The sequence below is a fragment of the Petromyzon marinus genome, chromosome 51 (genome assembly GCF_048934315.1).
Source record: "Petromyzon marinus isolate PM22_M1 ecotype Great Lakes invasive population chromosome 51, UKy_Petmar_22M1.pri1.0, whole genome shotgun sequence".
Classification (NCBI taxonomy): Eukaryota; Metazoa; Chordata; class Hyperoartia; order Petromyzontiformes; family Petromyzontidae; genus Petromyzon; species Petromyzon marinus.
In genome coordinates, this window is record NC_133717.1 from 14672594 (window position 1) to 14692753 (window position 20160).

Here is a 20160-nt window from a genome sequence, read left to right on the forward strand (position 1 = left end):
TAAGTAAGACGATGGAAAACGTACGGTTTCTGTTGAGTTGTGTTGTTGAGCTGTGCTTTGTGTATCTTTCGGTAGTTGTAGTCGCGCAGCGCTTGGTGGTGGTGGTTGTTGAAGTTGGGGTTGTGGTTCTAATGGTTGTGCTGGAATACCTCGATATGGGAAGTTTAAGTATAACGAACTTTAGATTCATTACCGTTATTTTAATGGAAAAAGGTAATATAATAAATAACTTTCATCAATATTGAATTTGTTGGTCTCTAGTACAATATAAATGAGAATAAAATTATGTTTTTTCACTTAGTTAATTGTATTAATGTCTGTTTTTTTATTTTAATACCGTACAGTATAACTAATGTGTTATTTTCAATCTAAATTGTCTTTGTTTTCAATATGAATGGTAAGTTCTAAAATGTTTATTCGTGTAGTTTTAAATATTAAGGTATGAAGGCTGGGAACGCATCCTCGTCCTACTAATGTTATACATTACTCAATATATGAAGTTTCAAAATATGAATGAAGCTCCATGAACGCATTTACTTCGTATATCGAGGTATTACTGCCGTTGTTGTGGCTTTTGTTGTAATTGATGTATGTGTAATGACAGGGTGCCACCTGTTGGCCAGGAGGGGTAATCAAGGGTATGGGCGTGTTATATAATGACAAACTAGAAGGGGGTGTATCTGGGTTAAAGATAAAAGATGGGGTCAGTCAGGAAGCTCTGGGAACCTCGAAGGTTCTAGAAGGGGGCGTGGCCGGAGGCGGGGCCTGGTCACGCTGGGAAGTATATAGGGGGGACGGAACCGAAGGTTCGGGGCTGTCGCGGGGTCCCGGGTCCTGGCTGCGTCGCTGCTCGCTGTAATCTCTCTTCGTCGTCCGGTCGCATGGCCAATCTTCTGCACGACACCCGTCGTCGTCATTGCTACATTAGTCAGCCAGCTATGTAGTTAGACGCCGACGATGGGGCTGTGTTGAAAGGTCGGCTGTGTGTAGCTATGTAGATACGTTTCTATATATTGCCCAGTGTTGGTGCTCAAGTGTAAGAAATAAATAAGAAGCCCTCTACACGTTGTGTCTCGGAAGTCGCTCCTTACATGTGTATGTACAGTATCTGAACTTCTTTCGCACCGTACGTAGAAAACTGTGCTATTCGGAGGTGCGGGGGAAGACAACAAACTAAGCACAAAAAGCAGTTCCAAGCAAATGAGTTTTCAATCTGGATGATTTCAAAGTGCACAGCTCCAGTGGCTCCCTAATATCGGAAAGGAAGAGCATTCCAGAAAACTGTAGATGCTCATCTGAAAGCACGCGACGCAGTGACCATCTTTGTGTGATGGTTGGCCAAAAGTCACCTCTGCGTGGATGATGGGAGTTCACACGATGGTTGTTGAGGTAGTTGTGGTTAATGCTGTAAAGGTTGATGTCATGTTAGTTGTTCAAGGTTGTGGTTGTTGCTGTCGTTTTAATAAATGGTCCTTGTCATGTTTGTAGCTGTGGTAGTAGTCATGGTTGTGGTTGATGTTGTTGCGATAGTTGTCATGTCAGTTGTTTTAATAGTAGGCCTCGTAGAAGTTGTGGTAGTTGCTACAAGTAGTAATTGCTTTTCTTGTAGTAATTGTGGTTGTAGGGAAAGGGAGGTCTGTACCACCCTACTCAACACGCTGTCACCACGACCCTCACCAGAACAAGTTGACTGAGAAATGAACGAACAAAATTGTGGTTGTGTTTGTTGGAGTTGCTGTGGCCATTATAGTTGTTGTGTTTGTATTTGCAGTAGCAGTGGTTGTTGCAGTTGTTACAGTGGTTGTGGTGCTGTAGTTGTGGATGTAGTAGTTGCTGTAGTTGTGATCGCTGGTGTGGGTGTTGTAGGTGTTGTTGTAGTAGTGGTAGTTATGGTTGTAATCGTGGTTGTTTGTTGTGGTTGTGGTAGTTTTAGTCGTCAAGGTTGCATTGTGGTTAGAGTAAATTGTAATGGTAGTGGCAGTTCTGGTAGTTGTGCTTGTATGAGTTGTGGATGTTGGGTTCGATTCCCGCTCACGGTCAACACCAGTGATGATTTTTTGAACTGGTCCTGGGCCTCTCAGAGGTCGACTCAGTCTCAAATCAGTGCGCTGAGTAAACATCACCACTCGGGAGACAAAGGCGGCCGGGGGTGGTGTTGGCCACCCACCCCCTCGTGTGCTGTGCTGGCCTTCATCGGTCCTCCCTAACAGTACTTGCCCCAACAGTCTGTTAAAGCTATATGGGGGGATTTTTGTCTTTGTCTTGTAGTGATTGTGGGGAGCGGTAGTGTAGCGGTTACCACGCTGCGCTACGAACCAGGCGACCCGAGTTCGATTCCCGCTCACGGCCAATACCAGCGACTATTATCTGAACTGGTTCTCGGCCTCCCCTAGGTCGACTCAGCCTGAAATGAGTACCTGGTGTGGTGTGTAAACATCGCCACTGGGGAGACAAAGGCGGTCGGGGGTGGTGCTCGCTATCCACCCCTCGTGTGCCATGCAGGCCTTCATTGGTGCTCGCTAACACCACTTGGTTATACTGCAGATCTTTGTCTCTTGTTGTTGCAGTTGCTGTGGTTAAAATTGTTATAGAAATGTATATAGTAATTGTAACGGTCGCAGTTGTAGTAGTGGTGGATATTGTTATTGTTGTTGCAGTGGTTGTGGTTGTTGTGGTTGTTGTTGTAGAGGTTCACAAGTCGTGTGAGCTCCAGTCCCAGCCCTGCCTCCTACTCCGTCATCACGGAAACCAGAGCTGTCACTGCAGCAACCAAGTCGGCCCCATTTAGCCAATCGGGGGCGAGGTTCCAACAATCACAGCAACAAACACCAGGTAACAACAACAACAACGACGACCAGACAGCCACAACAATACCGAATCAAAACACTAAAACACCACAACTGTAACACTCAAACATTAATAATGCCACAGCAGCAAAAAGCAACACCGTGACACTGCAAGCACAACAGAGACCAAACAGCAACATTCGTTCAGTCGTGGCCTTTAAAATAGAGGTATCAATCTTGACTTAAAGCTTTCATGACTGCAGGAATTCATATTCTTTGGGTAAAGTCACGAAAAGAGTTTTTTTTGTTTAACCTATCTACGTGACTTTACTGAAAGACCCAAAGAATTGAGGTATCACTCAGTGACACATTTAGGAACCACCTCGACGTTAATTATGCAGAAACAAAATCCTCAGACACCTGCTCAATGCGATTCACCCGCAATAACCAGGCACCAACCCATGCAATCGGCAAAGATGCAACATGCATACTTTCACTTCAACCGATACACAGATCAAAACGTCCATCTTATGTGACCACCATATGTACGTATGTTGAACTTCTTTCACACCGTACATAGCCAACAGTGCTAATAGGAGTTACGGGGAAAGGACAATAAACTTAAGACCACCCCCGCCTCTGATCTCGAATCCGGATGGGGTTCAACAATGATGACGTCATCCTGCACTATTTAAGACCGGAAGCAGGTGGATGGCTTCACTAATCTGGCAAATCGCCCGTAGATGCTGGATGTAATTTCCAGCGAAACGTCGTACTCAAGTTTTTAATGTTGTGGATCCACTCTTCAACACACCGGTGGGCTAAAGTTGTCAACGTGACACTTTGTTTACTGATTGTCCGTGTCGGGTGTGGAGGGTTGCAGCACATTTATAACTAACGCGATCTAACCCAAAAACCTTTATTATGAATAAACACAAAAAACTATAGGTCTATATGAACCTCCACAAATCTGGTTTATTGCAGTGCGTGCCTCGGCGCTAGATTTGTCTAACATTTTTCTGTCAACTCTGCGGCGTAAATTATGTCCAAATCAGTGATTCGTCACTTCAAGAGCGTCGGCCATAGCCCCAGTGGATGTTGGCGAGTGGCCTTGGTAATGTACCATGGAATTATGCGGCTCGAGAGGATACAGAGCTGAGTGGACCAGCCAATGATGACCAGTACCAGCAGTGTCAAGATCGGCCTATGGATAGTTGCCTCATGAAGGATGCTCCTGGGCATTTGGAGGCAGTCTCCCTCCAGCAATAATGGAAGGCAGAGGAGCAATGCTCACTACAACGAGCGGAGCGCCGGGCGGCTAAAACACAGAAAGTTGGCACAGTTCGGGGCACAGGTTGTGCATTTGTCAGTCATCTCAGTCAATCCATGGCACCTGGGTCTGTCCCGTGACCTCCTGCCAGCAGGCGTTCGATGCTTCACGTGGCCTTAAAGCGCACATAGCCTGGCACAAGCGCCGTGGTCATGTCACCGCCACGTAGTGGCGAATTACGGTTGTTGTTAGTAATGTGTGTATACATCTAACCGTGTGTGTTATGACAGGCATGTATGTAGCCCATACGATGCGTGAGCAAATGTACTTATGTTTGTTGAATTTCTTTCACCTACATAAATATAAGCATATATCTATATGGGTGCATACGTGTGAAAGGATACGTATACCTACTATAATCACCCAGGAATGTCCTTAATGCTCGTGACGTCACTCCACATAGATCAGCCCCCCTCATTAATATTCATGAGCAAGTGACATCCTCCAAATGGACACCCCCCCACCCCTCATTAATAATCATGAATGGGTGACGTCACTCAATATGGAGTACTCCCCCCCCCCTCATCATGCGCACATTACGTCACTCCACGTCGACCAGCACCCCTAATTAATAATCATGAACAGGTTACGTCCTCCACATGGACCCCCCCTCATTAATAATCATGAGCAGGTGACGTCATTCCAAATGGAGCACCCTCCCCCCTCACTAATAATCATGACCAGGTGACGTCACTCCATATCGAACAGCCCCCCTCATTAAAATCGTTATAAGGTGACGTCCTCCAAATGGACACCCCCCCCCCCCATTCATTCATCATAATTAGCGGCTGACGTCACTCCACATGGGGGGCCTCACTACAAAGGCAGAACTTCTAGATTTGAAGCTTTCGTGACTGCAAGGATTCACACTCTTTGGTTCTATTCGGTAAAGTCACGTAAAAAAACAACAACAACATAAACAATTCACGACGTTTCGGCCACAACACAAGTGGCCTTCATCAGGTGAAGGGAGCAGACTGAGGACAGCGCTGGAGTGAACACAGCCAAGCTCAGACCGCGACCTTTAAGCTATATGAGAGGAAGCAGTATGATGACAATCATTTCTTCGACGTTCTTCGACGTTCAAATGAGTAATCACTGTATAAACATACTAAAAATATCTTAAAGATTTCAAGATTGTCCCCATAAAGTATATAACATTATGAATATCCCAAAAATATTGAGTAAACAAATGTCACAGGTTCTGGAAAGATACCAGAAGGTCTCACAAAGATCTACATTTTGTTTTAAGATACCATAGTTGCTGAAAGTTAATTTCAATGTTGAAAAATAAAAAAATATTTTTTAAAAAAATCTATGAAGGATTCTACAAATATCCAAAAATATAGCTAAAAGATCACGATACACTATGCAAAGATTTGTAAAACATAACAGTGAATGTGCAAACGATCCAGTTGTTCCTGCAGAGGAACAACAAACGATCCAGTTGTTTAGGAACAACTGCAGAGGAACAACTACAATTTCACATTCAGTTGGTCAAGCCAGATAACCGCGTCAGGAGTAGCGGAGTGTATATTGTATTTGCGGATCGGGGCATTGCATCGTTATACGTTGTATGGTGTGTTCTAGATGACCACAGTCGCACACTACTGGAGAGTTTTTAATTTTCAATTTGTGCATCAGGTGACTGCATCTGTTGCTGTTGCAGTCATTGATCCGTTGAGTTCATGAGTTGTTTAAAAATCACAATAAGTACTTAAGACTGGAGGAATCCGATGAGCTATGAAGCTATTTTTCACAGATGTCTAGTAGGGGGCGGGTCAGAAAGTTATAACAACAAACAATACAAACACTGATAGGAGTGCAACATATAGCAAACGTGTGGAAATATGTTGACGTATCGTTGTATTTGTTGTTGTTATTGTTCATGTTTTTTTCATTTTGTTGTTGCCAGGCCCCGGCTCATACCAGTTATCACCATCGCTGGGGACAAGCGTGGTTTCCATGGCGACAGCCTTCGGCTCCTCGGCCCCTCGACCAATGAGAGAGCAGTCACTGTCACAGTCACATGACCCTGGGCCAGCACACTATAACGTGACTAACCCCACCCCACACAGAAGTTCCTCACAGACATACAGTACCCGGGCGTTTACAAACTAAAGTGCCTCTGTGGTAGCAGCTACATTGGAGAAACCAAACGACATATCTCGGACCGCATCCGCGAACATAAAGCAGACTTGAAACACGGGAGGACGAACTCCTCTGCCGTGGCAGATCACTGTTATAATTCAGTGGGCTCACATGACATTGACTTCTCCAAGACGGAGGTTATTTGCAAGCCAACCGGCTACCATGAGAGATTCGTTCATGAGGCCATCCACATATACAAGCACAGAGACAATTTCAACCGAGAAGATGGATTCTGGCTTAGTAACCATTGGAAAGATGTTTTAAACCATTTCGGTTCTTAATTAATTGTATTTTACGGTGACCTTCAGACCGCAGCCCTTTCGCTGGCATTGCCTCTTAATACCTCTCACACCACGGTTAATGGTATGGTTTATAACGTGGAGTATAACAGCACATCGTGGCTGTTTCTCCCACCTCCTCCGTTCCAAGCATAGATGAACTCGTCCGTCTGAACAAAGCTCATCGCTGTCCGTGGTGCTAACGTTGAAAAGAAAAAAAACGGCACCCATTTTTTCGCCATATGGCATTGTAATGTATAACGACTTATTGTTAGTAGCTCAGCTGATTGGAGAGTATATAGAGTTTATTGATAACATTGATGTAGTTTATATTTTAGTTTTTTTTTAGTTTACTATATGGTATTCAATATATATATTGAGTACATTTATTATATTGATGTAGTTTATACTTAGTTTCTTCACATCGATTTACTGTATGATAGTTGGGTAGTTGCAGTCCTTTAGCGTCCATATACTAAATGCTTCTGTTGATATGTAAACTTTGACTTTAACATAGCTATTTCCGTGACCAGTCACATGCTAATCCCTCACATTAACATCATGCTAATCTCCCAGTTACATGCTAATTTCTGACTTTAACACCCTGCTGATCCAACACTTTAACACAGCTATTTCAATGCTAAATTCTCCTGTTTGATATGTAAACTCCTTTGTCAAGGCGCTGTACCTCTCCCACCTAGCCTAAAAGACGCTGCAAATCTTAGCAGCGTTCATTGAAGCGCTCAGCTATTGGAGAGTATATAGAGTTTATTGATAACATTGATGTTTATATTTTAGTTTTTTATTAGTTTACTATATGGTATTCATTATATAGTGCAGTGTATACCCAGTTACTTTATGTTTATAGCTCAACTTATTGAAGAATATAGAGTACATTTATTATATTGATGTAGTTTATACTTAGTTTCTTCACATCGGTTTACTGTATGATGGTTGGGTAGTTGCAGTCCTTTAGCGTCCATATACAAAATGCCTCTGTTGATATGTAAACTTTGACTTTAACATAGCTATTTCCGTGACCAGTCACATGCTAATCCCTCACATTAACAGCATGCTAATCTCCCAGTTACATGCTAATTCCTGACTTTATCACCCTGCTGATCCAACACTTTATCACAGCTATTTCAATGCTCAATTATCCTGTTTGATATGTAAACTCCTTTGTCTAGGCGCTTTACTTCTCCCACCTAGCTTAAAAGACGCTGCGAATCTTAGCAGCGTTCATTGAAGCGCTGTCGTCCCAACAGTTCTGTTCTTTCACCTGAAGAAGGCTACTTGTGTTGTGGCCGAAATGTCGTGAGAATTTTATCGTCTTATTTTGTTTTATTGTTTTATTCTCATTCTACGTGGCTTTACCGAAAGAACCAAGAAGAAGTTCCTCATAGTTTGGGGCATTCATTGCGTGCCCTGTAGAGTCTCAGTTGGGACGCAAGGAACCTGCTGCCTCATGATTAATACAAATACTGGACATCTATGGAAAAAAGCTTCATATCTCATCGGATTCCTCCAATATAAATAAAGATCTTGATTCCTAATAATGTATGTATGTATGTTGAACTACTTTCGCACTGTCCATAGTGAACTGCGCTAATTGGAGGTGCATCAAACAGAAACTTCGGAGGCAGACAACGGCTTACCAGAAATTGAGAATATGCCGGAAAGGCACCCGACGTAAATAGATAAACAGAACGCAACAAATAAAACTCCAACCGCAATACGGTCCACGCTAAAGAAGCTGCATCAGGTAGTGTGCGGTGTAGAGCTCTGCTAATCTTGTGTAATAATTTTAAACGCGCGTATTTGGCCTCGGAAGTGTAAGGGTGCTAGAAGTGGTCCTTTATGTGAAGCCGAATTTGTTAGTGTAAAACTCGTTATTGTTATACTTGTTATAATGAAACTCGATTTAAGATTTACACTCTGCAGTTGAGCGACGGCACGGGAGGCCTTCCATTGGCTAGTGGCGATCACGTGATGCTACAACAGTTGTGCCGTTAGACACAGTGGTGGAAGCCTCCTATTGGTCGAGAGCCAAACATGTGACTGCACAACGGCTTTACCGTTAGCCACCGTGCTGGAGGCATCCCATTGGTGTGTCACTGAGCACGTGGTATGACAGGCTCTAATTGACTGTACGACGGTTGTCAATTGGCTGTTTGTAGAGCGGATTTCATTTTGTGGAAGAGTTGTGTAAACAAGAGTGGCGGCTGCTGTTGAGGTGCAGATCCGCGGGACGTCTAGGCCAACTCTGGGGCCTTGGGCCGCTGGCTTCAACTCCCTGCGGCGGTTCATGTATTGTGTTAAGAAAACCTGTTCACGGCTCTAACCGGGTGCTGGAGGATTGTCTTCAATTGCATTGCGTGTGGTGGCAGTCAGAGCTGTCCCTAGGGTGTACAGTGAATTGAGGCGATGGCCCCATGCTTTGGGGGGCCCCCTGCGCTTCGACGTCACAGTGTCACGTGTAATACAGTCTGTTCTCCTATTACGCGTGTTTGCATAACGCAAATTGGATATAACGTGGTGAATGTGTTCAGGGAACAATTTTTTTTTACAACGGGGATGCGAATTGGCTATAATGCGATCGACTGAATGGAACTACGTCGCGTGAGAAGGAAAAGCGGTTGTGTGGCTACCTCGGCGTAGCATCCCACAAGGCGGGATGCTGCTGGATGCTTCATGATGCTACCCACACGCCTCAAGTCTTTGTTCAGCCTGCGTATGCATCTCACTCGTTATTGCAGACTCTGTTTTAATTTATATTATTTATTTTCACGCGATTTTCCCATAATGCGGTGTTTTTCAAGAACGCAACTACTACCCTGTTATCGGAGGACAGACTGTGTAGTTCTGTTTCGATTTAAAGCTTTCGTGACTGCAAGGATTCATCTTCTTTGGTTCTTTCGGTAAAGTCACGTAGAATGAGAATAAAATAATAAATTTATAAAATAAAATAACACAATAATATTCTCACAACGTTTCGGCCACAACACAAGCGGCCTTCATCAGGTGAAGGGGACGAGACTGTCTGGAGGACAGAGACTGTCTGGAGGACAGAGACTATCTGGAGGACAGACAGTCTCGTCCCCTTCACCTGATGAAGGCCGCTTGTGTTGTGGCCGAAACGTCGTGAGAATATTATTGTGTTATTTTATTTTATCAATGTATTATTTTATTCTCATTCTACGTGACTTTACCGAAAGAACCAAAGAAGATGTGTAGTTCTGCTTTAGTTTAAAGGCATTAGGGGCAGCCCACACGGTTTGATAATTTTCTCTGGGCCCCACACCCCCCCGAAGGATTGCCCTGGTTGCAATTCTAAAGCTGGGTGCAGCGCAAATCTGCGTTGCATAGTTTTACGAATCCATGGGACCTGTGCTTCGAAGCATCCACGTGATTTGTCTCATCGCTGTCCATGCCCCCTTTTGTTATTTCACATTTATCTTAACTCTGGTTTACCACGTAGGCTTTCGCAACCAATATTTCTCTCCAACACACCGCTGTGTAATTCTTGAGTTTATTGTTTTGTAACGTGTGACATATTCATGAAGTGTGCGAGCTGTTAATTAAGCGTAAATATAATTCACCTTATAGTAAAGGATTGTACTTTCATTATATAAATAACAATGTTTATTGGAGGATGTGCAGAATTCCAGACATTCCTCATAAGCAAAAAGGCTTTTCCAAATTAGTCAGGCACAGGGAGGTTTAACTTTTGTAATAAACATTTCTCGAGAATATTAACTGACCTCATGAATATGAATGCTTAAACATAGAACCTCATAATAAGATGCATACTCTCTTTGTGGTTGATATGCTTTAAAAAAAATAAATCTAAATTCAAACTATTTTTTATTTGACCAGGTAAGGACCACTGAGCTACATAGCTCTTTTTTCGAAGTGACCTGGCCACAACGGATAGCTCAACGAAAAGTGGCTTGTCATGTGGACATTTATTGCACCAAAATACTCTAAAACACATGTTTCTAAATGTGGAGGGAAAAACCGGAGGACCTGGAGAAAAATCCCAGTGGCATTTAACAAATTGAGATCAATATCTTGCAACTGATGTCCTATACCTAAGTCTAAACTGAATGTTGAATGTCTATTTCCTTATCCCGTGTCCGTGTAGGTGTCTTTACTTGACTCAGGAACTCACAATGGCTCCTGCTCCGTTTTTCTGTCCAAATCTCCACGACTTTTGACATTGAATCAGGTGAGTTGGGGTTAGAGTCATGGGGCTGGTGCTAGAGGAAGGGCTAGTATTAGGGTTAAGGGTAGTGGTAACATTATCGGTTAAGATTTGTATTTATTTGCCCTTAAATATAGAGTGTCTCCGACGGCTTAAAAGGTAGGGGTTCAGCTAAAATTAAACTAAACTTTTTATTTTGCCAGGTAAGGCCCACTGAGCTATACAGCTCTTTTTCAGAAGTGACCTGGCCACAAATGAAAGCTCAACGAAGTGGCTTTTCACGTGGAAATTTATAGCAGCCAAACACTCTAAATGCACGTTTCTGAATATGGAGGGAAAACTGGAGGACCCGGAGAAAAATCCATATGACTATTGGGAAAACATGCAAACTCTAAAGAACGGATGTCAGAGTCGGGATCGATCCCACGACTTCCTGTATACCAGGCAAGGTAGTTAACATTTCGCCACCGTGACACCCATAGAGGGTAGGGCTATGACTTTGAATGGTAGTAGTGTGAGTGTTTGAGGTGTTGCCATCTACAATGGCAGGGGCCTGTAGCCCGCATGCCCAGCCACCGCATGCCGAAACAGATTTTGTTCGACCGGATCGATGGGGCTAAATGGGCGTGGCACGGGTTAGAGAAGAGATGGAGTGATGTGGTACAGGAGGACGTGGAGCTGAGTGGACTTGCCGATGACTGGTACCAGTTGTGTCAACATCGGCCTCTGTGGAGGAGGCTCGTGAAGGATGCTACTGGGCAGTTGGAGGCAGTCGACCTCCAACAACAACGGAGGGCGGAGGAGCGACGCTCACAACGAGCGGAACCCCGGGTGGCTAAAGCACAGCAGGTTGGCACAGTAGGGGGCACAGGTGGTGCATCAGCCAGTCATCTCAGTCATCTCAGTCAGTCGACCCGTGGCACCTGGGTCTCTCCCGTGACCTGCCCGCGGGCGTTCGACACTTCACGTGGCTAAATTTTGATTTAAAGCTTTCGTGACTGCAGTAATTCATATTCTTCGCTCTTTCGGTAAAGTCACGTTGAAGGGAAACAATAAAATAATAAAATATATATAAAACAATAAAAATTCTCACGACGTTTCGACCATAACACAAACGGTCGTCATCAGGTGTGTCGGTTTGCATAAATTTATTTATTTTTAAACGGTGTATTTATTTATAAAAAACGTCAGCGCCACGCGCAGCGATTTGGCAGTTTATTTAGAAGGACGAGTCCATCTATGTTCTGAAAAGAGGAGGGGGGAGACGAAAAAATTAATGTATGCTGTCTGAAAGCCACTGTAAGCGTGAACAATCAATTAAGACCTGAAATGATTTATCAAATCTTTCCAATGATTGCTAAGCCAGAATCCATCTTCTCGGTTGAAATTGTCTCTGTGCTTGTATATGTGGATAGCCTCATGAACAAATCTCTCATGGTAGCTAGATGGCTTACAAAGAACCTCTGTCTTGAAAAAGTCAATGTCATGTGAGCCTACTGAATTATAACAATGATCTGCCACGGCCGAGGTGTTGGTCCTACCGTGTTTAAGGTCTGCTTTGTGTTCACGAATGCGGTCCGAGACATGGCGTTTGGTTTCTCCAATGTAACTACTACCACAGAGGCAACTTAGTTTGTAGACACCAGGGTACTGTATGTCCGGAATCACATCTTTTACAGACAGAACCAGATCACGGATTTTATGCAATGTGTTGAAACGGACCTGGATCTTGTGTTTATTCAAGATTTTCGAGATCTTTTTTGTGATCCCCGCAATGTAGGGTAAAGTGATGGTTTTGAAAGGCTCCTCAAGAGGGTCCTTCTTCATGGTTTGAGTGATAGCTTTGCGGATTGTATAATCGGAGTAACCATTAGCCTTAAGAGCTTGGTGTACGTGCTTGAGTTCACTGCCTATGTGTTCCTGGTCGGATATGCATTGGGCTCTATGATACAGAGTCTTGATGAGAGAGTTCTTCTGTGATGGATGGTGGTGGGAATCCGGTTTCAGATAAGCATTCGTATGGGTAGCTTTCCTGTAGACAGAGTGGCTCATTGAACCATCAGGTCTCTTTTTAATTAGGACATCCAATAAAGGTAGCTTGCCATCTTTTTCGACTTCCATGGTAAATCTGATGGCTGGGTGTATGGAATTGATGTGATCGAAGAATTGATCTAGAACAGGCCGGCCATGTGGCCAGATGACAAAAGTGTTATCCACGTACCTCTTCCATAAGGTTGGGCGCAGAGTGGCAGTCTGGATGGCGTCAGTCTCAAATTTCTCCATGAAAATGTTAGCTATAACCGGAGATAGGGGGGAGCCCATTGGGGTGCCCTCAGTTTGTTTGTAGAAAGTTCCATTCCAAGTGAAGTATGTAATGGTTAAACAGTGTCTCACCAGGGGGGTACCTCAGTGTTTAGTCCTTGATGAACCAAGTCTTCAATGATTGCGATGGTGTCAGGTACAGGAACCTTGGTGAATAAGGAAACTACATCAAAACTGACAAGCAGGTCGTCTGGGGACAGGGAAATACCCTTGATTGTCGATACCAGGTGAGTAGAATTTTGTACCGCAGAGGTGGTTTTTCCAGTGAAAGGACGCAGGATTTCAGACAAAAAACGAGCCAGTTTGTAGGTGGGGGAGTTGATAGTAGAGACGATGGGACGAAGGGGTGTATCTACTTCATGTATTTTTGGTAAGCCGTATAATCTTGGTGGCCTGGCAGCAGAAGGTTTCAACGAAAACGGTTTAGATTGATCAATGCGGTTGAATCAGAAATTATTTTGTTGGTTTGTATGACAAGGCTGTTGGTGGGATCTCTTTTTATTTTTGTATAACTACCATCGTCGAGTAATTATTTACTTTTGTTGTTGTATTCTATTTTATCCATGATGACAGTAGCATTGCCCTTGTCAGCTGAGAGGACTAATAAATACACCGTTTAAAAATAAATACATTTATGCAAACCGACACACCTGATGGCGACCGTTTGTGTTATGGTCGAAACGTCGTGAGAATTTTTATTGTTTTATATATATTTTATTATTTTATTGTTTCCCTTGAACGTGACTTTACTGAAAGAGCTAAGATTATACTTCACGTGGCCTCAAGGTGCACTTGGCCTGGCACAAGCGTCGTGGTGACGTCACCACCACTTAGTTGCGAATGGGGGTTGTTGTTGCCATCTCCAAAACATCTCTCCACCTCCCCTCGCAGGACAACCCTGGCCCTGGTTACTATGATGTGAGTGAGGTGGTGAGGACAAAAAAACGGGCACCCCATCGTACTCGGACTTCAACGCCTTTGCCCAGCTCACTGCTGTACAGGTCTCCAGTGCCCAGAGAGCAGGGCACTCCAGGTGGGAATTCACTTACGAGACACCAACTCGTTTCACTCACACACTCGCACACTCACGCACTTGCTTGCTCACTCACCTATTTAATAACTAAATCAGTTAGTGTATCAACGACCTACTCACTTCCTCACTCAATCAGGAAATGGCTTGCTTACCCACCCACCCATTCCATAACTCACTTATCCACTCATAAACTCACTGAATGATAAGTCATTGACACAACCACTCAATCACACACTCATTACCCACTCATACACCGACTTACTACTTTTTTCTCATGAACATCTAATTGTATATTTATTATCGTGTGATATTGTCCACCTCTGACCATTTACCCAGGCCCTGGCCATTATGAACTGAGGCCTCAGGCTTGCCCTCGCCTGACTCTGCTGGTGTCCCGTGAGGACCGCTTTACTGAGCGATCAACCCCGGGCCCAGGGCCTGGAGAATATGAGGTACAGACATTAGCACATCACCTGACTCACAACCGTGTTATATATACACACACACGGAACTTACTGCATTCACCAATAGCATAGCTTTATTACGTGATTATAAATAACATATCTTCTTCCCGTGCATCCATCTACCTCCCTGTGCCTGCCTATCCCACATGTCTGCCTTCTCCCCGATTCCTTCCTTATCTTGTACCCCTCCTATTCCCCATGTCTCCCTCCTCCCCGTGTCTCCACTTGTCTGCCCTCTCCTCCCCTGTTCTCCCTGTGTCTTTCTCTTCTCTTCTCGCTGTGTCTTCTCATCACTACATCTCCTCATTCTCACCCCCTTGTCTCCCTCCTTTCCTGCCTCGGGTCATCCGTCTCCCCTCTCCTCCCCGTGTCTCTGCCTGTCTCAGTGTGCCCCCCTTCCTCGTTCTCAGTCCTTTAATGTGACCCTGGGAGCAAAGATTCCACTGAAAATGAACACTCGGTGAGGAAAATTCATTCACCTGCTCACCATACTCACTCACTTGCCCATTGATTCACCAGTTTACTGATTCACTCCATCACTCACGCACTCACTCATCCACTCCCTCAATTGCCCACTCATCCTACTCATCTTATCACCCAACTGCTTATCGACCTACTCACTCAATCCTCGTGTTTACTCCATCAACTCATTAATTTCGCGCATTGCATGTTTTTCTCTTTATTAACAAACTCATGCACAACACTCACTTCCCACATTCAAACATTTCCTCACTCACCATACTCACTCAATTAATTTATAATTTCAGTTACTCACACCGTTCCATCAATCGCTCACTCATCCAAAAACCCATCCACCTCACATGCATTAAATTACTGACCGACTCAATCACACAATCACCCAGTAACCTTACTTGACCACAGTCACTCAATTATGAAATCTCCACAATCGTCCATAACACTATGGCCTAGAAAAATAGAAACAGGAACGTTTCAGGCGATGACCCTTCTTCATAGCACATAGAGAGACCATAGATACAAAGTGGATAATTTATACTGTGGAACTTTGGGTAGTAAATGTTATTTTCTAATTGCTTATGCCTTAAAAGTACAGAAAAGGGCTATTATTCCCCACAAACTTTGCTTTTGTGACCAGGACACAAAAGCAAAGTTAATAATCCACTCCATTAATAACACTGTGTAACAAATTTATAAAAACAATTGTTCCTGGGTAGTAAGTGTTATTGCCTAATTGCTTATGCCTCAAAAGTACAGAAAATGGCTATTATTCCCCACAAACTTTGCTTTTGTGACCAGGACAGTGATATTTTGAAATTTACCTATTTTCAATGAGAAAACATGGTGTGCATTTGTGTCATTCCTTCACATAAAGTCCTGGTCACAAAAGCAAAGTTTGTGGGGAATAATAGCCATTTTCTATACTTTGAGAAATAAGCAATTATAAAATAACACTTACTACCTAGGAACAAAAATCGTGTTACATAGTATAACCAAAGTTGGAGGCTGCAATTGTTCACACCATGGGGCATGCTGAGAATTAAATGTAAAATTTCTCCCTGATGAACAGTTTTAATTTGGCATCTGAATTGTTACCTAATAATAGCTCCCGAGTAACCAATAAACCCTTTAATAATCGCAAATGTATTCCTAAATAATCTCAATTATGTAAAAAGGTAAATATAAAAAATGCTGCTGGTACATTGCATGATGGGTAGAACTGTTAAGCTCAATGTGTAATCCACTTCGGGATTCTGGGCCCAATTCCCATCAATAGGGTTAGGGGAGCTCTCAAGAAATGAAATGGTCAAAGGAATCAGAGGGCTGAGCCTTGCACCTGTGTTAGGTGCATGCACTGGTGGGTCAGGCCAGGGCACACGAAGGGATGGGTGGCAAGCGTCACACACGGCCACCTTTGTCGCCCCATTGGTGATGTTTAGACATCATACCGGGTCTTCATTTGAGGCTGAGTCAACCCTAGGGGAGGCCCAGGACCGATTCAGATAATCGTCACTGGCGCTTGTGCCAGGCTATGTGCACTTTAAGGTCACGTTAAGTATCGAACGCCCACTGGCAGGAGGTCACAGGATAGACTCAGGTGCCATGGGTTGACTAACTGAATTGACTGACAAATGCACCACCTGTGCCCCCTACTGTGCCAACTTGCTGTGATTTAGCCGCCCGGCGCTCCGCTCGTTGTAGTGACCGTAGCCCCTCTGCCTTCTATTGTTGCTGGAAGGCGGCTGGTTACAACTGCCCAGTAGCATCCTTCAAACACCAACTGAAACACATATACTGTATGCTACCAATACACCACTCACACATTTACACACATTCTCAATAAATGACCACATATGTAGATACATAAAAACTATGGATGTATACACGCACTCACACTTTATCTTTCTGTGCATCTCAGATCTCCAGGGCACGCGATTGAGCCTTGAAATCAGGCGTCTTGAAGGTCATTAATTCCCGATGCAAGATGAACCACAACAGTAATCAACATTAGCTTTTGTGATCCTACCAATTAAACAATTGGAATATAACTTTTTTGAGCATGTGATGATCATAATAATAATTATAATTAATCATTGTTTAACCAATATAATTTTACATTATAACGTAATTTTACTTGAAAAAGATGTATAATCGACTGTGTGTGTATTGTGTGTATGCATGAGTGCATACACACAATGGGACAGTGGTTAGCACGTTGTGCTATAAGCCCAGTAACCTGAGTTTGATTCATGGCTAAGTCGAACTTTACTGGAAAGCTATATCTAATCCGGTTCTGAGCCTCCCCTATGTCGACTCAGCCTCAAATGAGTACCTGGTGGCAATGTAAACCTCACCACGAGGGAGACAAAGGTGGCCGGATGTAGGGTCAGTCACCCACCCCCTCCATGTGCCTTGCCGGTCTTCATAAATTCCCCCTAACAGAATTTCTCCGAAAGTCTGTTCAGGGCTACACGGGGGATCTTTGTGACTATCTCTGTGTCTGTGCAGCACCACAATGTGTGGCAGTCTTCGTCATTGCAAGGTCCCCCGGGCCACTCGCGGCCCCGACAATATACCAAAGTTAAAACACCCCCACCATCATCGTGCTGCTGTCAAACCCCCAATGGTTTCAAATGTGTGGCAACCCTCAATACTGATGATGTCTTATCAACGAAAGTGGCCCCCCTCTGAAAATTAGTGAAGAACACTCATATATGGTGACGTCATCTCCTCTGGTGTGCACATACATTGGGTTATGGGTGCGGTCAGTTTTGTTAACTTTTTAATAAAAAAAAGCAAGTAAAAAAATGTTTCTGCACGTGCGAGTTTTCTGTGTGTGTATGTGGAACTTCTTCCGCTCTGTACATAGCCAACTGTGCTAATCGGAGGTGAGGGGGAAGGACAACAAACTCCAAACAATAAGCAGCTCTAGAAATATTAGTGATCACCCGAACACCACGTCAAAACAAAAAAACATAAACTTGCACTCGCTAAAAAAGTTTTGCAATTGGATAAGTTCTGGGAAATCTGATACCACATTAAACAGATGTTGTTGGTGGTGGTGTAGGTGTGTGAGTTTGTAATCAGAAGATTGATATAACAGATCAGAATTTTAATTTATCCCGGAGGATTCCGATGAGCTATGAAGCTCTATAGAAGTCCCACCGTGCTGGCCACTGTTGTATATGTCGGTTATGAAAATTTGATGAAAATAATAAAAATGAAATGAATTTTAAAAAATTGCGTAATTATCCGAAATTGTGTTAATTGATGTAAGTATGCACATAAATTATGTTAATTCAAGATATAATCGTATTAATTTATGCGAGTGTGTGTGATTATGCTAAAACGAGCCGTTATGATAATTAGGCCCCGCCTCGCTGACGAGGGTCGTATCATCAATCGGGAGAATACTATTAATCGTATTAAGTTATGCAGGTGTGCCGTAAGTATGTCAGATTAAACTCGGCTTCATTGTCTAGGTTCGTATTATCAATCGGTAAAATACAATTATTCTCGCTTTTAACATTTACTGATTGTATTAGTGTGTTTATGTCAGGTCTCCAAATTCAATCTCAACGCAGAATACAGTTCTTGTAAATGAGATTATTATGCATGGACTTCAGGACAGAAATACGCAACCGCTTCTGCGTTAATCAATTGTATTCTAAACGAAACTTTAACGTTATGATATGCGAACCCTCAAGCTTGGAATTTTCAACACAGCATCAACCCAGCAAACATCAACGATTGCGTTGTTTCACTTTGGCAACCGCACATATGATTAATTCCACCGCGTAACGCGAGCTTAATTGGTGATAGAGAGAGTCGTTAAAACATGCATGCACGCTATTCTAAACAAAAACCTTAACACTATAATATGCAAATTCGTATACTTGAAATTGGCCACACAGTACTGCACTCGTTCATTGATCCATATGCAACCCTCAATGCACTTCTTGTCACGTTGTTAACAGGGTAGCAGGACCATTGATTATTATGCAGAGTAACCTGAGCCGGTACGGAAATTAGGAGTGAAAGGTCCTTAATATTATGCAACGATATTCATACGAAAGGGCAATCAAACAATTATTATTTCCAAAGGCACAAATATACGTCAATAGATTCATCGACAAGATTGTATAATTGAAGAAATGGCTTGGAGTAAGGGCGTGCGATGGTGTACGTTTCTTTCATGGGAGATTAATTCATGGACAAGATTGTATGATAAGGAAACCAGGTTAACCCGATATTCTCCTCGTGAGCGTAGCTCCGTGGCAAAGGTGTCAAGGATTAATTCGTATTGATGAATCTATTCGTAATTTATGCAATTAGAAGTACAACCCAAAACAAAAGAATTAAGAAGGAAAAAAAATATTACTGTACTTATAAACGACGGATTGTTATCACTCGGTCTGCCGCGATGCCTTCACGGCCACTGATTGTTCATGTACTTGAGGATTAGACTTCTTGTTAATGATTTGTGTATGTTTTGAGTCATATGGATTGGGTTGACGCGCTCTTCTTGGGTTCGCTGAATCTTTTGCTCATGGGCGGCTGGTCAGGTTCTTTCCGCTGCTGGATGAGCCAAGTCGGCACATGCTTGGCCGCTGGCAGCAGATGCTCTTGCTTGGTGGCGCTGGTTGCGCTGCAGCTGGAAGCTGGCACTCGATGTAGAAATAAAAGTCTTTGAGCGATACTTCGTCTTTCAGCTCTGAACTCACGCTCGTTGATACATCGCTACTCGGCGAGCTTCGCTATTCTCAGTTGATCGTGGGGCCCTTTGGAGCCAGCCGCTCGCCGCCCTCTTCTGTAGCTTGCCGAGCTGTGCTGAAAGTGTGTGTCGTGCTGCTGTTATATCTGAAAATCTCCGCTCTGCGTTGGTGGGGGTGTGTCCGTGTGTGCGTGTGTGTGTGTGTCCGTGTGTCTGACAAAACAACCCCCTACCTCCTCGCGGTGCCGGACGGGCAACTCTGTCGTGGACAGTGCTGTGGGGGGAGGTCCAATTGTGATTGGCTCCTCCCCTCATGGCATATGTGTCCACCACAGGGGCTAAACGGGGGCTCTGGATGGGTGTGAGGGGCTGGTAACCCCTCCACCTTCAATTAATTA

The 20160-nt window shown here is 43.7% G+C and overlaps 1 protein-coding gene across 1 annotated transcript in view; it reads left to right on the forward strand.

The window, feature by feature from the left end:
• The window catches only part of LOC116953308 (sperm-tail PG-rich repeat-containing protein 2-like), a 29894-nt gene extending 10119 nt beyond the window's left edge, over nt 1-19775 (forward strand). Inside the window, exons 8-14 of the mRNA XM_032973404.2 lie at nt 2688-2832; nt 6032-6171; nt 10693-10776; nt 13966-14107; nt 14444-14559; nt 14958-15031; nt 16967-19775. Coding sequence (XP_032829295.2) covers nt 2688-2832; nt 6032-6171; nt 10693-10776; nt 13966-14107; nt 14444-14559; nt 14958-15031; nt 16967-16994 — 729 coding nt within the window. The 3' untranslated portion in view covers nt 16995-19775. The remainder of the gene's footprint in view (nt 1-2687; nt 2833-6031; nt 6172-10692; nt 10777-13965; nt 14108-14443; nt 14560-14957; nt 15032-16966) is intronic.
• The last annotated feature ends 385 nt before the right edge of the window (nt 19776-20160 follow it).